This window comes from Myotis daubentonii, chromosome 1 (assembly GCF_963259705.1).
Source record: "Myotis daubentonii chromosome 1, mMyoDau2.1, whole genome shotgun sequence".
Taxonomy (NCBI): Eukaryota; Metazoa; Chordata; class Mammalia; order Chiroptera; family Vespertilionidae; genus Myotis; species Myotis daubentonii.
The window spans coordinates 129,451,364-129,465,345 of NC_081840.1; the positions used below are offsets into that span (position 1 = coordinate 129,451,364).

At 41.6% G+C, this 13,982-nt stretch overlaps 2 protein-coding genes across 10 annotated transcripts in view; one reads left to right on the forward strand and one right to left on the reverse strand.

Moving 5' to 3' along the window:
- Nucleotides 1–13,982, reverse strand: part of MSANTD7 (Myb/SANT DNA binding domain containing 7) — a 501,345-nt gene that overhangs the window by 183,765 nt on the left and 303,598 nt on the right. The gene's annotated exons all lie outside the window — the stretch shown is intronic.
- NMT2 (N-myristoyltransferase 2) overlaps nucleotides 1–13,982 on the forward strand; it is an 80,330-nt gene that overhangs the window by 30,681 nt on the left and 35,667 nt on the right. For 4 of the 6 annotated variants that reach the window (XM_059659729.1, XM_059659685.1, XM_059659718.1 and 1 more), the window contains exons 2-8: nucleotides 3,765–3,900; nucleotides 7,958–8,102; nucleotides 9,579–9,697; nucleotides 9,793–9,884; nucleotides 10,001–10,117; nucleotides 11,502–11,672; nucleotides 13,237–13,345. In XM_059659729.1, coding sequence (XP_059515712.1) covers nucleotides 3,765–3,900; nucleotides 7,958–8,102; nucleotides 9,579–9,697; nucleotides 9,793–9,884; nucleotides 10,001–10,117; nucleotides 11,502–11,672; nucleotides 13,237–13,345 — 889 coding nt within the window. Of the gene's footprint in view, nucleotides 1–3,764; nucleotides 3,901–4,289; nucleotides 4,333–7,957; nucleotides 8,103–9,578; nucleotides 9,698–9,792; nucleotides 9,885–10,000; nucleotides 10,118–11,501; nucleotides 11,673–13,236; nucleotides 13,346–13,982 lie in introns of all 6 variants that reach the window. The other 2 variants (XM_059659705.1, XM_059659695.1) reach the window with 1 other exon arrangement.

The window sequence follows — 13,982 nt, forward strand, 5'->3', positions numbered from 1 at the left end:
GAACTGCTATAAAGAGGTTTTTGGTGGTGGTGAGGTGTGCGGGAGGGGAAGTGCTCTATAGCCCTATAATCAGGCCTCAGTCTTAGTGAGCCTGTGCCTCTGGACTTCTGTTTTATCCACGCCCCTTAGGTGGCACAGAATGGCTCATGTGGGTCAGAGCTGGGTATTTCCCTTCCCAGGTCTGTTAGGGTCTGGTCATCTCCCAGCAGGTAGGCTGTGGCCAACTAGGCTCTCCTCAGGGCAGACCTTGTTAGGAGAGCAGAGTGCTCTGGGTTTTTCAAGATTTTCTCTCCCCCCTGGTGGAAGCAGAAGGGGACTTTCCTCCGATACATATTGTGGGAACCTGCTTGGGCTCCTGGAGGTAAAACTCACAAAAATGTGAGCGACCCCTGTGACGGGTCCCCTGGAGTTTCTAACTCTCAGACTTGTCCACGTGTGGCCTCCAGCACACGGTCAGTCCCCGTGGAGGTGTTCCTGCCTGGGTGATGTTCCTGTGGTGGTTTCAGCTGCTGAGTCTGTGCTCCTGGAAAGGGGACTCTGTGTGCCCCTCTCTGTCTCTCCAGTTTTGGGGGCAGCAGTTTGTCCTGTGTCCTCACCTCTCTTACGGATTTAAGAAGAATTGTTGATTTTTCAGTTTGTTAGGCTGCAGTAATGACTTCTAAGCTCCTTACATGCAGAACCAGAAACTGTCCGATTTGCTATTGGTGGAGTGGAAATTGGTCTAGCATTTATTAAAGCAGTCTTAATTATCTACTAAAGCTGCAGCTGTGCGTGCCCCTTGTCCTAGCATTTCCACCTGTGGACATACTAGCATGATGAACAAAAACGTAAGTATCAGAATATTTTTTGGCAGCAGTATTTTTAATATAGGAATGAAATATGATGTATTTACACAATGGAATGCTACCCAGTAACTAAAAAGAAATGATGTAGCTCAGTATATCCTGACATGGAAAGAAGTCCAGACATATTATAAAGTGAAAGGAGAAAAAAAAGGAGGTTTCATAATGGTATGTTTAAGATTCAATTTTTGTTTAAAACTTAGTCAAAGTAAAAACGAAAGCATGCTTAGAAAAGAAAGACATTTTGAAAGAATACATATCAGAAAAACTGTTGGTTGTCTTTAGGAACAATGTTATAAGAAGGATGTTAATATATTAATGACAATTGTGTTTTCTATGGTGAATATGTATTTTAAAATTAGGTAAAAATTCAAGAAAGAAAATGGGTGGGGACCGATAGAGCTAATTGAGAACAACAGAACGGAACTAATTATTTCCATCACTTTTTCCTACATCAGGCAAAAGTGCAATAATAATCTCTGACTCTAAATTTTAATTTACTGTCTGAGAATAGGTAAAGATAGGCCCAAATAAATAGAAATTTTAAATCCCTTGTGTTTCTTTTGTTCTTCAGAAGCAGCCATAGATGACAAAGGTTCCAAATAAAAGTGTTTTACCAGTGAATGTTTTCATGTAGAGTTGTTGTTTTTTATTGTTAATCCTTTTAGTAAAAATTTTTATCAAGAAAAATTTCCCCCTCTGCTGAGAAGCAGTTTCTTTGGTTCTGTATGTCAAGATTAGTGGTTTGTTGTACCCAAGAGATGTTTATAATGGAATTTTGACAACATATATCTCTCCCTTTAAAAAGCTGCAGTGCCGCCCTAACCGGTTTGGCTCAGTGGATAGAGCGTCGGCCTGAGGACTGAAAGGTCCCAGGTTCGATTCCAGTCAAGGGCATGTACCTTGGTTGCGGGCACATCCCCTGTAGGAGGTGTGTAGGAGGCAGCTGATCGATGTTTCTCTCTTATCGATGTTTCTAACTCTCTTTCCCTCTCCCTTCCTCTCTATAAAAAATCAATAAAATATATTAAAAAAAAAAAAAGCTGCAGTGCCCTGGCCAGTGTGGCTCAGTTGGTTGGGTATTGTCTTGTGCACCAAACGGTTGCCGGTTCAATTCCCAGTTGGGGCACATGCCCGGGTTACAGGTTCAACTTCCAGTGGGGGACGTGCAGGAGGCAGCCGGGATTGATGTTTCTCACATCAATGTTTTTCTCTCTCCCTCTCCCTTGCTCTCTCTCAAAATCAATAAAAAATATTTTTTAAAGATCAATTTAAAAAGCTGACTAAGTAGTAGATTAGTGGCGCAGTAATAACTGTGAAAACTGTTTGACTTCTGTTACAAAGTATGGTTTATGTCTACAGTTTTCCTGCTGGAATGACATCTAAGTGTTCTGCAGGATGACTGAGTGTAGACTTCTAAGTTACTCGTCTTGTCTGATTAAATTTCATTTCCTGCTTACATCCTATTTTGGGTTCCTGGACCCAATCCCAACATGTGTGTAGTGGGGGAGATTCCCACACAACAAGCAATTCTCAGACAACAGCGGTGTATCCAAGAATTCAGCTCAATTCTGACGCTCTCTACTCAGAGGCAGCCTCAGATCCCACAGGTTAAGGGCTTAGTCCTGAAAGAGTGCCGCCCCCCACCCCCACAAAGCCCCCACTTTCAGGAACAAGTAACGTGTCCAGGTTTTTACATGGACTTTTGACCAGCTATAAATCAGAGGTTCCCAAGACCCCTCCTTGAGTTTAATAAATTTTCCAGAGCAGCTCTCACAACTTTGAAATATTTTACTTAAAAGATCACTGGTTTATTATAAAAGAACTAGAGGCCTGATGCACGAAACTCGTGCAAGAGTAGGCCTTCCTTCCCCAGCTGTCGGCACCGGCTTCCCTCCAGCCGCCAGCAGGCACCCGGGACTCGGGCTTCCCTGGCAGCTCCAGCTTCGTCTGGAAGGTCGTCCAGAAGGTCGTCCAGAAGGACATCTGGTCTAATTAGCATATTACGCTTTTATTATTATAGATATAACTCAGGAACGTCCAGATGGTAGAGATGCATAGAGTAAGGCCTGGGGAAAGGTATGGAGCTTCCATTTTCGCTCCAGACACACCATTCTCCCAGCACCTCCACCAACCTGGAAGCTCTCTGAACCCTGTCCCTAAGGGTTTTATGAAGGTTTCATTACATAGGCATGACCATTAAATCATTGGCTGTTCTCTTGCCCCTCTCTCATCCCCGGAGGTTGGGGTTTGGCACTGAAAGTTCCAACCGTCTAATCACATGGTTGACTCTCTTCACAACCAGCCCTTACTTAGGTGCTTTCCAAAAGTCACCTCATTAACATAAGAGACATCTTTAAGCCAGTGGTTCTCAACCTTGGGTGCACATTAGAATCACCTGGGAATCTTTTTAAAATCCTGATTTCTGGGCCTCATCCTCCGGAAATCCTGTGTCTTTGTTATGGGGTGGGGCCACAACATCAGTAACAAAGAAACAGAATTTCTGGAGGATGAGGCCCAGAAATCAGGATTTTAAAAAGATTCCCAGGTGATGCTAATGTACAGCCAAGGTTGAGAACCACTGCTTTAAGTGCTCATCACCCAGGAAATTCCAAGGATTTTAGGAGCTGTAGGCCAGGAACCATCAATGAAAACCAAATATATATAATCAAATATATATACAGGATGCCTTAAAATATGTATATACACTTCAAAGGATTATAACGTTAGTGCTTTTTAACACTGAAAAGGAGTGAAAATTAAGTGAGTTATCTGCTGTTAAAGTGTGTGTGTGTATTTCTTATAAATCACAATGTCATACATCCTAACATAGTTTTTCCCTATTATGACATATACTATTCTAAATGGTTAATTTTACATAATGATTTGTTATTGTTTTACCCTCTGTGAATTTCCTAACAGAGGTTCCAGAGGGGACTTGGGGGCCAAAAAGAAGAAGAAGAAACAGAAGAGAAAAAAGGAGAAGCCAAATTCCGGAGGCACCAAGTCAGACTCTGCATCTGATTCCCAGGAGATTAAGATTCAACAGCCTTCAAAAGTGAGAGCCCTGTTTTATTTTAATCTGTGTGGTTCCTCATGCATTTGAGAGCAGGTTTGTGCAGCTTAGCCCCCTGTTGGATCAGAGATGTAGTGAGGGTTTTGTTGTGCCTGTGCTGTGACAGGAACCAGAGGGTACTTAAAGCCTTTTTAAATCTGACGTCTGCACCCAGATAACAGAGAGGTACATTTTGTGCTTTTGTGTGTACTAGGATACCGCCTGCATATTTCTCAGCAAATTAGTATATAGGTTATAATCATAGAACAAAGTCTCAGTGTGAGCTATTAGGCTGTGTTTTTTTTTAAGTTACACTTGATATTTGATAACTATTAGTTCAGAAGATATTCACATTTTAATTTTTCTGGGTGTCTGTCTAATTATCTGAATAGCACAACATCATCTGGCAGCAGATTTCAGCGGGAGCAGCCACGGGTAAGTCTTACGTTGACTTTGAATCAGAACAGTCTTCAGTGGCCATTCTTAATTCCATTGCTACGGGTGGGAAATAGTGCCTAATGTTTTCCTGAAGAAACACCCATTTAACCAAACTGGAAGTTATCTGCCTGGGCACTGTGCTGGCAGATTGGTACAGCTGGTGGTGCAGCTGGCAGGCACCCTTTCTGGAGAGCCAACCCCACTCACCCTAGCTGTGAACACAGGCCTTGTGTGCTGGGCCCTGCGAAGCACAGAGCCTTCCTTCTTGATGCAAGAAATTCGCAGGGATAGAATTAGAAGTATAATGAGAGAGAGCTATTTTGATGCGTGTAGTGTGTGTCATGGGAGGGGTTCAGGAGGTGCCCTGGGGAACCCAGGCTCTGTCCTGACCCATGGCGCTCAAGCTTGGCCTTTGCACAGGGTTCCGCCCCTCCTTAAGCCCATTTCCTCATCTGCAAAATGGGGATGATGCCTTCTCCCCAACTCACAGGGTTGTTTTGAAGTTATAATTAGATCATTTTTACAAAATGGTTTTTATATTGTAAAGCACTCTGTCTACCTGGCAGTTATAAACCATTATGCAAGTTTTGTGGGGTTAAAATTTTTATTCTTGTACAAAGTTTGTTTGCATTGTATCGTGTGAAGTGAATCTTGCAGGTAGTTTTGTTGTTGTTGCCTGTTTTACACTTAAGGACCAGGAATCACTGAGAAGGAAAATTAATTGCCCCAGTTTTCCCCTGATTGCCTTTGTGGGGTAAGAAGAAAATGGAGTCTTCTTCCCTAGCTTTTCACCTTGGTTCTCAGGTAATAAATTTTCTATCCACCGGACAAAATTTCCAAGGTAATTCATGTAAGGTACACCATAAGCTTGCAAGATTTTTTTTCACATTTCTAAACGTTGCTTCGTCAGATAAACACGGTGTCACATATATGCAGTTGTGACCATTTCCTTATTGCTTCTATCATCACCATCAGCTTCTCATCTCTGAAACCTAGTTATTTTGAGCTCTCCCCCTATTTCTGGTCACTTATAAGAAACTAGAGCCAGCTAAGGCTGGAGGAACTGTTAGCATTATATGGTAGAGAAATTCTTTTCTTTTTAAAATTAAGAATAAGTTAAAATTGTTTAAATGTGGGCTGTTCTCCATAGAATTTTTTCAAGGTTAGGCTCATTTCTTTTAAGCTGATGCCAGCTCTAGATAACACTGTAAATTGCTGTGGACCCTGCTTAGAGAATATGCTGGTGTACACTCAAGAACCAGAATGAAATATTTGTCTGGGTTCTTGTAGATTTTCAAAGTATTAGATTTGGAAAAGAATAGGTGAAGAGAACAGTTGTGCTTATATCACAGGAGCAGATAAGGAGGAAAAGAGGCCTGCCTGACTCTCTTAGGCATATTTAGTGGGAAGCTAATGTGGGTTGGTATACATTCTCACCTTTCCTAACACTAATTCATTCCTCCCCAGGTGGTGCTACTACTGAAGGTGGATGGCTAGGTTTAAGAAGTTATCCTAGCTGAGTTTTCCTTACTGCTTTGTCACCATGGATTTGAAAATTGTGCTTACTTTAATCTACTTTAAGAAAGCATTTAAATTAATCATATGCTACTGGGATATAAATTAATCGCAATGGAATTAATTCATAAATGGCGATTTCATGTAAACACTACTGGTCAACCCATTGAGGCTAATTAGGCGGAGTAGAAAGCACTCTCAGTGCCTCTTAATGTATATCATTGGCTCCTTTGGCACAAAGATGCTGACTCGTATTTCTTATAAAATAGTTGCAGTTTGCTACGTTAGTGTTAGGGGATTTAACTCGCATTAGGGAGGAAGAACTACTATGACAAGTTCAGGGAAGACACTAGAGGTCTGTTCTGAAAGAGTGGGTTCTACTCTGCCTTTTTAAAGATAAATGGGCGCATGTTCAAGCACTATTAGCTGATGTGCTGTGCTCTTAGTTCCTGTTTGGGGCATAGGTCTCCTAACAGGCTGTGCTTCTGAGGGTCCATTTGACTATAGATTTTCACTTTGCTAGAAACTAGTTACTTTATTTTGGAGGTTCCAAAGAGATGCAAATGAGAAATTAAGACATGCACTAGCCTTTTTAGAACAGCAAAAGTATTTTGTTAAATTAGTATGTGTAATTGAGTTATGTCCCTTATGATTTAGACTTTAGTCAAAATAAAAGATAAACAACTTACAAAACTCGCGGCAGTCCTGGCTGATGCTGTTAGACTTATAAGGGAAGATGTTAAGACTATAGCCTACCTCTGGTTAGAGTCCAGCACTTTGTTTCCTTGAATCACATTGGTGGCAAGAATCTTAAGGGAATCCAGTGAGCAAAGCAACACAGGAGTCTGTATTAAATTAACCCCGTTTTGTGCCGGGAGCCACGCTGTCTCCGTGTCATTCCTTCTTCGCCGACTCCGTCCACACCTTTGGGGACCCCTGGACCCGCTGGGGTTGGACCCCGGCAGTTTTGTACCTGGCCAAACAAGTAAGCGTCCAGGTTAGAAGATTTGCTCCAGACCACACACACGAGGGTCAAAGTTGAGCAGAAGTTCAGAGCTACTGTTTACACACCATTGAGGGTCAGTGGTCCCTTTCCTTGGTGTCCATGGTGTGTTGGCATACAGGCAGCCTAAGGGCTCTGAAACTCCTTATAACCCCTTCTGAACTGCAGTGAAGAGCTAGCATTCTTTGGATGGCATCAAAAGCATATGGCAAACCCGATGTCTATATTCAGTCCTACATACTATTCATTCTCTAATTTCGAGAATAGTTTCATTTTGCAGGCAGTGTGACATTAGTTGAGGGACTTTACAAAAAAAGAGCTGGGGACTCTTCAGATGACAGAAATATTGGCTTTGAGGAAGGAACTTTAGAATTTAAAGGTATTGTCAACTTTATAGACTGAAAATATGTTTTTACCTTATAAAAAGGAGTTTAGTTTCGAACAGGCGAGGGTGGCCCCTGATTTGAATTCCCAGAGGGAACTGCTGGTCCTTGTTGGAAGGTTTGTTTCCGGGGTGTCAGGTGAGGAGAGAGGGGTGTGGTCCAGGAGGAAGGCATCCCTAGAGGTTTCCTTTCCTGATTCACTTTCTTCCCAGCTCGTACTAAAGTCAGATTCCGTTCGTTCTTCTTCTTAATGAACTTGTCTGCATAGTTTCCATCCTGGAAGTTATTTCCTTTGTGCCCACGTTGCTACTGCAGAGCATTAACCCCGACAGTAAAAGCAAGGCTAGTGGCTGGCTGGCTGCCGAATGACAGTAATGCATGTGTTGCATGTCACCCCTTTTTGCTGCTCCGCTCAGATGAGTAATGGTCAAGGCCATTTGCAGATGGTTGGGAAACTAGAGTGAAGGGTAGTTCTATTTACTGTAGATTTCCCAGACTGTCAGAGCCCCAGTAAAACTATAGAGCCGTGGTTATCTTTAACAGAATATTGCTTACATCTTAATGTGTTAGCATACATGAGGCCAGGGCCCTGACCAGCTTTAGAGGAAGACTGCTCGTTGTTCGGTGTTGTAGTCTCCAAGGCAGACGCACGTGTCTCTGCCCGTGTTGGAGCGGCGGCAGCTTCCTCACAGTCTGTGTCTGTGTGTCTTTGCTGTTGCAGAATCCTGCCATACCAGTGCAGAAGCTGCAGGACATCCAGAGAGCAATGGAGCTGTTGTCGGCGTGCCAGGGCCCCACCAGGAACATCGGTGAGGCTGCCAAGCACAAATACCAGTTTTGGGACACACAGCCGGTACCCAAACTAAGTAAGCTTTTCTGCCTTTCTCCTCCCGCCCTCCGCAGAACAAAGCTGGGTTAACAACAATCAAAAAACACAAAAGAGGCTTTATTTCACTTATCTAACTTGTTTCATACCGCAGGTTAGAAATTTATACAAAAGTAATACTTTTCTTCTTAAAAGTTAATATCCATCACCACACATAGTTACAGAATTGTTTTTGTAATGAGAACTTTTAAGATTTATTCTCTTAGCAAACTTTCAAATATGTAATATATTATGAATTATAGTCACCATGCTATACATTAAAGGACTTATCTTATAACTGAAAGTTTGTACCTTTTGACTCCCTTTACCCACTTCTCCACCCTCCGTCTCCTGCCTCTGACAACCACCAATCTGTTTTCTGTATCCATGAGTTCGTTTTGGTTTTCCTATTTTTTTAGATTCCACATATAAGTGAGATCATATGGTAATTTGTCTTTCTCTGTCTGACTTTTTTCACTTAGCATAACACCTTCAAGGTCCATCCATGTTGTCCAAATGGCATGATTTCCTTCTTTTTTTATGGCTGAATTATATTTAGCAGATATTTGTTGTGTGTTTGTTATTAAATGCCAGGCACCGGGGTACATATTGGGGAAATAGGGGCATGAAAGTAGGGTAAGTGGTGGCCAGGTAGGGGTTGGGAGGAGGATATACTCCAGGTAGGAAAAAGCTTTAGTCAGGGAAGGATGCTGTGAGAAAGCTATGTGTAAACTTATATCTGAAAAAATTCAAGTGGCCAGCCGAGTGAAGAGCATGGGGAGGGCCTTGCGAGGGCTCTGAGCTGGGGCCAGCATGAGGGCAGTCAGTGTGGCTAAGCCTGGGAGCTGGGCCGGGTGGGGGTCCCAGGGGCCAGGCAGGCAGTGCCATGGTCGGAGTCTGGGTTTATCCCAGCCACACTGGGAAACTGCAGGGAAGAAATGGGAAAAGGGCACCTTTGTGGAAATTGCTAAGACATCGATGACTTGAACTGTGCTGCCAGCAATCCAGGTGGAGAGACAGTAACAGTTCTGAAATTAATTTTGGATTTTGCTGGAAGTGGTCAGAGGTCGCTGCAGCCTTCTCCCCTCACTCCGTCCCCTGTCCCCCCCTCCTCCAGTTACTTGAAGTGCAGAATGAAAGCCTGTCATCAAACCTCTGTTGTCTCCCATGGTGCTTGCTGTATAATTAATCTGTAATCTCGGGGTCGAGACAGAAATCACCATCGTTTCATTGTACACTTTGTCATTGTATGACAGAGGAATTCTCCTTTTAGTGGTGAAATAGCTGTTACTCTCCACCACTACCTAGCCACCCTTTTTCACTCTAGAAGTAGCTGAAATAAATAGTATGTTAATGATTATATTAACCCCAAGGGCCCTAAACATGGTTTTATTTTATGTAACGGACCGTTTTGGATCATCAGAATGCTTTGTAACTGAATATTCTCTCTTTTTGTCTTCTATTCTCTCCTCTTCAGATGAAGTGATAACATCTCATGGTGCCATTGAAGCAGATAAAGACAATGTGCGCCAAGAACCGTACTCCTTGCCACAGGGCTTTATGTGGGACACGTTAGATTTGGGTAATGCAGAGGTGGTGAGTAAAACGCTCAAATTCAACACTTGAGTTCATGCGGATTGCTTCTGAGTGGGTTCTGAGCACCATAAACCCACACCTGTTTGGTCTTGCAGCTCAAGGAGTTGTACACCTTGTTAAATGAGAATTACGTAGAGGACGATGACAACATGTTCCGGTTTGACTATTCGCCCGAGTTCCTGCTGTGGTGAGTCTTGCTGGCCTCACTGGCTGTGGTGGGGCGGCGGGCTGGCGCGTCTCTGTCTGTCCCTGTATTCTTGGACTCTAACTGGCCCCCGTTTTCCTTGCCTATGTTGACTTCAGGGCTCTGCGTCCCCCAGGCTGGCTTCTTCAGTGGCACTGTGGAGTCAGAGTGTCTTCGAACAAAAAACTGGTAGGGTTCATAAGTGCCATCCCAGCAAACATTCGGATTTACGACAGGTACATATGAAAGCTTGCCCGTGTCAGTTTTGATGTGTTGCTTTTTCAAGGATTGCAATTATAAGAGGCTTTTAAAAGTGACTTAATCCAGGCTATTGATAGAGGGGAGGTTGTGTGTGTGTGGGGGGGGGGGGGGGGGGGGGAGAAGGGAGGTTGCGCCGGCAGGGGTATGTGGGAACTCTGCACATTCTCCTCAGTTTTGAACTTAAAACTGCTCTAAAAAATAATGTCTATTAATTTTTTAAACATTGGTCTCTGAACAACAAAAAGGACAACTCTCTTTTTCTTCCTCTGTCTCTCATACATGCACACACACACATATGTTTGTGTACATATATGAACATACATGTACATGTGTATATGTACGTAGTGAAATAAAGCTGTAAATTGGTATTTTAGATTTATTTCTGGGGAACTTACTTTAGAAAGTTTTAGGAGAGGTTTTTAAGTCTTTTCCATAGGACAAGTGTGTTGCATTTTTGCTTTGGGTCTTCAGTCTAGAACAGTGATGGCGAACCTATGACACACGTGTCAGAGGTGACACGCGAACTCATTTTTTTGGTTGATTTTTCTTTGTTAAATGGCATTTAAATATATAAAATAAATATCAAAAATATAAATCTTTTTTTACTATGGTTGCAAATATCAAAAATTTTCTATATGTGACACGGCACCAGAGTTAAGTTAGGATTTTTCAAAATGCTGACACGCCGAGCTCAAAAGGTTCGTCATCACTGGTCTAGAAAGTCAAAGACCCAGCTCTTGAAAGTCAAAGATCTTGCATAATAGATCGTTTTACCTTTCAATACAATGGGTTGTTTGCTGCGAAAAAAACATTTGCTCCCAAGGAATGCTGTGTGCTGAATGAAATGCTTGCATACCTGCATACCCGGGAATGGGCTTTGGAGCTCTAGAAGGTTTAGTGTAGCTCAGAATAGCACCAGGCCTGGTCTGGTCGAGGCACCTCTCAGGGGCCCTGGGGATTGCATTATATCCAGAGCAACATCTTATCAGATTCTGCAGGTGGGTGACCAGTGATGCCATAATTGTATACATTACAGGAAAAACACATAGAGAAACTCTGAGGCACCTCAGGTCCCGTTTCTAAACCAAAAACTTTTTAAAAACTTCAAACAAAGTCCTAAAATTTATTTAGAATAAGAGGTTTGCATCTCTAGATTTATAGAGTCTAGAGTTATAAAGTAGGGGTGTATGGGAAATAGTGTATCAATCTGAATTTGTGAAATGTCTAGAGGAAAGAATATATTTCTTTAATATTAGATATAAGGAGGTCTTTCCATTTTTATTCTTTGAAATTTTATGGGTGTCTTATTTTAAAAAACATGTTCATCTTATGTTTGCTCTGATGTTCTTTATTTCTTAGTGTGAAGAAGATGGTGGAAATCAACTTTCTTTGTGTTCATAAAAAATTGAGATCAAAACGGGTAGCCCCAGTGTTAATTCGAGAAATAACTAGAAGAGTGAACCTGGAAGGGATTTTCCAGGCCGTTTATACTGCTGGCGTGGTTCTTCCGAAGCCAGTGGCCACGTGCAGGTAATAGCAACACCCTTACCTTGCATCTTTCCTGTACCTAAACATTGAGCCTTTCTACCCTGTTGCTGGAAGTGTTATTCTCACTTGTGAGTTGTGTAGCTCAGAGGGACTTGGGCTGACCTGTGATTATGTAGTTGGTTGATAGCAGAGATGGAGACTAGAAGCAAGAACCACTGAATCCAGTCTTCTTTCCAGTTACCGTACAGCCACTTGTATGCCAATGATCAGGAGCTGTATTTCAGTGTCTCTTCCATTTGAAAGACTGGAATGTCTGGTCTGGTCGAGGCACCTCTCAGGGGTCCTGGGGATTGCATTATATCCAGAGCAACATCTTATCTGATTCTGCATGTGGGTGACCCAGTTATGCCCTAATGGTATACATTACAGGAAAAACACATAGAGAAACCCTGGGTATTGTGATGTGGAAATATCCAGGGTGGTACCATTTCCTTTTCTCCTCTAACACTCAGTCTTATACGTGCTCTGCAGTGCTGTTCCAAATGTCTGGTGAAAAAGCCTAGACATTCTTGTTTGCTAAAAATAAGAAAAGGCGTAAGCTCTGATTTTATGACTCAGTCTGCTCTTACCAAGCTTCCAGAGGTTAGTCCAGGGAGAAAATTGAGTGTCAAGTTGTCACTTGACTAACCTGTTTCTGAAGAAGCAGTTTCTCTCCCTCCACTATTTTCATTTATTCAAATAAAATGAAACTTCAGGTAAATATAGTATAAAAAATTAAACCATAAAATTACTATGTCCTATGAAATTATTCATAAATAAACAGGATAAATAAGACTTTACAGGTGCATATTGGAGCTCTTGTGGTGCAATTGGGTGGCGCTTGGTACTTATAGGTACATGTTAATACAAATCATTTAGCCCAGTACCTAAACTGGGATCACTTAAGAAATCTAACCTCGTTTCTCAAATAGTTGTTTTCTTGCCCTGGTTGGTGTGGCTCAATTAGTTGGGTGTTGGCCTGTGCACTAAAGGTTGCCAGTTTGATTCCCAGTTGGAGCACATGCCCCGGTTGCGGGTTTGGTCCCCCATCAGGGTGTGTATGGGAGACAACTGATCAATGTTTCTCTCTCTCTCTCTCCCTCTCTCTTCCTCTCTCTCTGAAACCAACTTTTAAAAAAAGAAAAAAAAAGTTGTTTTATTGGTTGTTTGTTAGATAAATATGAAGGCTGTACTAATTTAGGGGGAATATTTTCAAGTTTTTAAATTTTGGGGTTGCTTTCTATAGAATCAGGGATGGTTATGAAATACATGCAAACTGGTCATTATTAATAAGACTTTTACAATTTTAAGATACCTCTATACTGAAAGAGATGAAAGATCACAAACTACAGAGGGACATAACTAGGGATGCAGGGCACATTTTAGAGGTAAAAAATGACTGATAAAATAAAGAAAGAAATCATTGCATTGGAAGAGGGACCGCATCCAGCATTGTGCCAGGCATAACATAAGTATTCATTAAATATTCTACCACAGCTGAGCTAGACAGAGTAAAAACTTGGAGAGTCAGAAATCAGTCTGACTTTCAAACTTTATTGTATTCCAGATACTGGCATCGGTCACTAAACCCCAGAAAATTGGTAGAGGTGAAATTTTCTCACTTGAGTAGAAATATGACTTTACAGAGAACAATGAAGCTGTACAGACTTCCCGATGTAAGTAAAAACAATTTGCAGTTTTTCAAGACTATAATGACTGAAACTTTCAATGTAGAAAAGAATTATTTACAGGAGTCTAAAATACTGGCTTATGTGTCTGAAGATATGAATAGGTAGCTAAAAGGTCTGCATAGAATTCAGGGGTGAGGAAAAATAAGGAAGTTCACTTGGAAATACCAATTTGTATTTTAAATCTAAGTTGTTCAGTTTTTGGTTGGATGGGATTAAACTCAAGACGTAAGTTTTGAAATTTTGAGTACTTATGGTTTGTTAAGTAAAAGGGAAGAAAAGTTTCAGGCTTCTGATGAAATCTTAATGCAATGGAACTAAGGTATAAGGTTAAAAGGAGAGACCTGGGAGAGGAAATAATGTCTTATAAATAAATTATCTTTTTAAACTAGCAAATTCCCAACATGAAAAATTGTCTGTATTTTAATAGGGGAAAATGTATTTGTTCTTATTATTTAAACTTTTTGTTTTAATTTCATCCATCCCCTCAACACTCTCCCCTTTGGCAAACATCAGCTTATTTCTATAAGCTGTTTTGTTTAATTTATTCATTTGTTATTGGCTTTGTTTTTTAGATTCCACATATAAGTGAAATCGTTCGGTATTTGTCTTTCTCTGACTATTC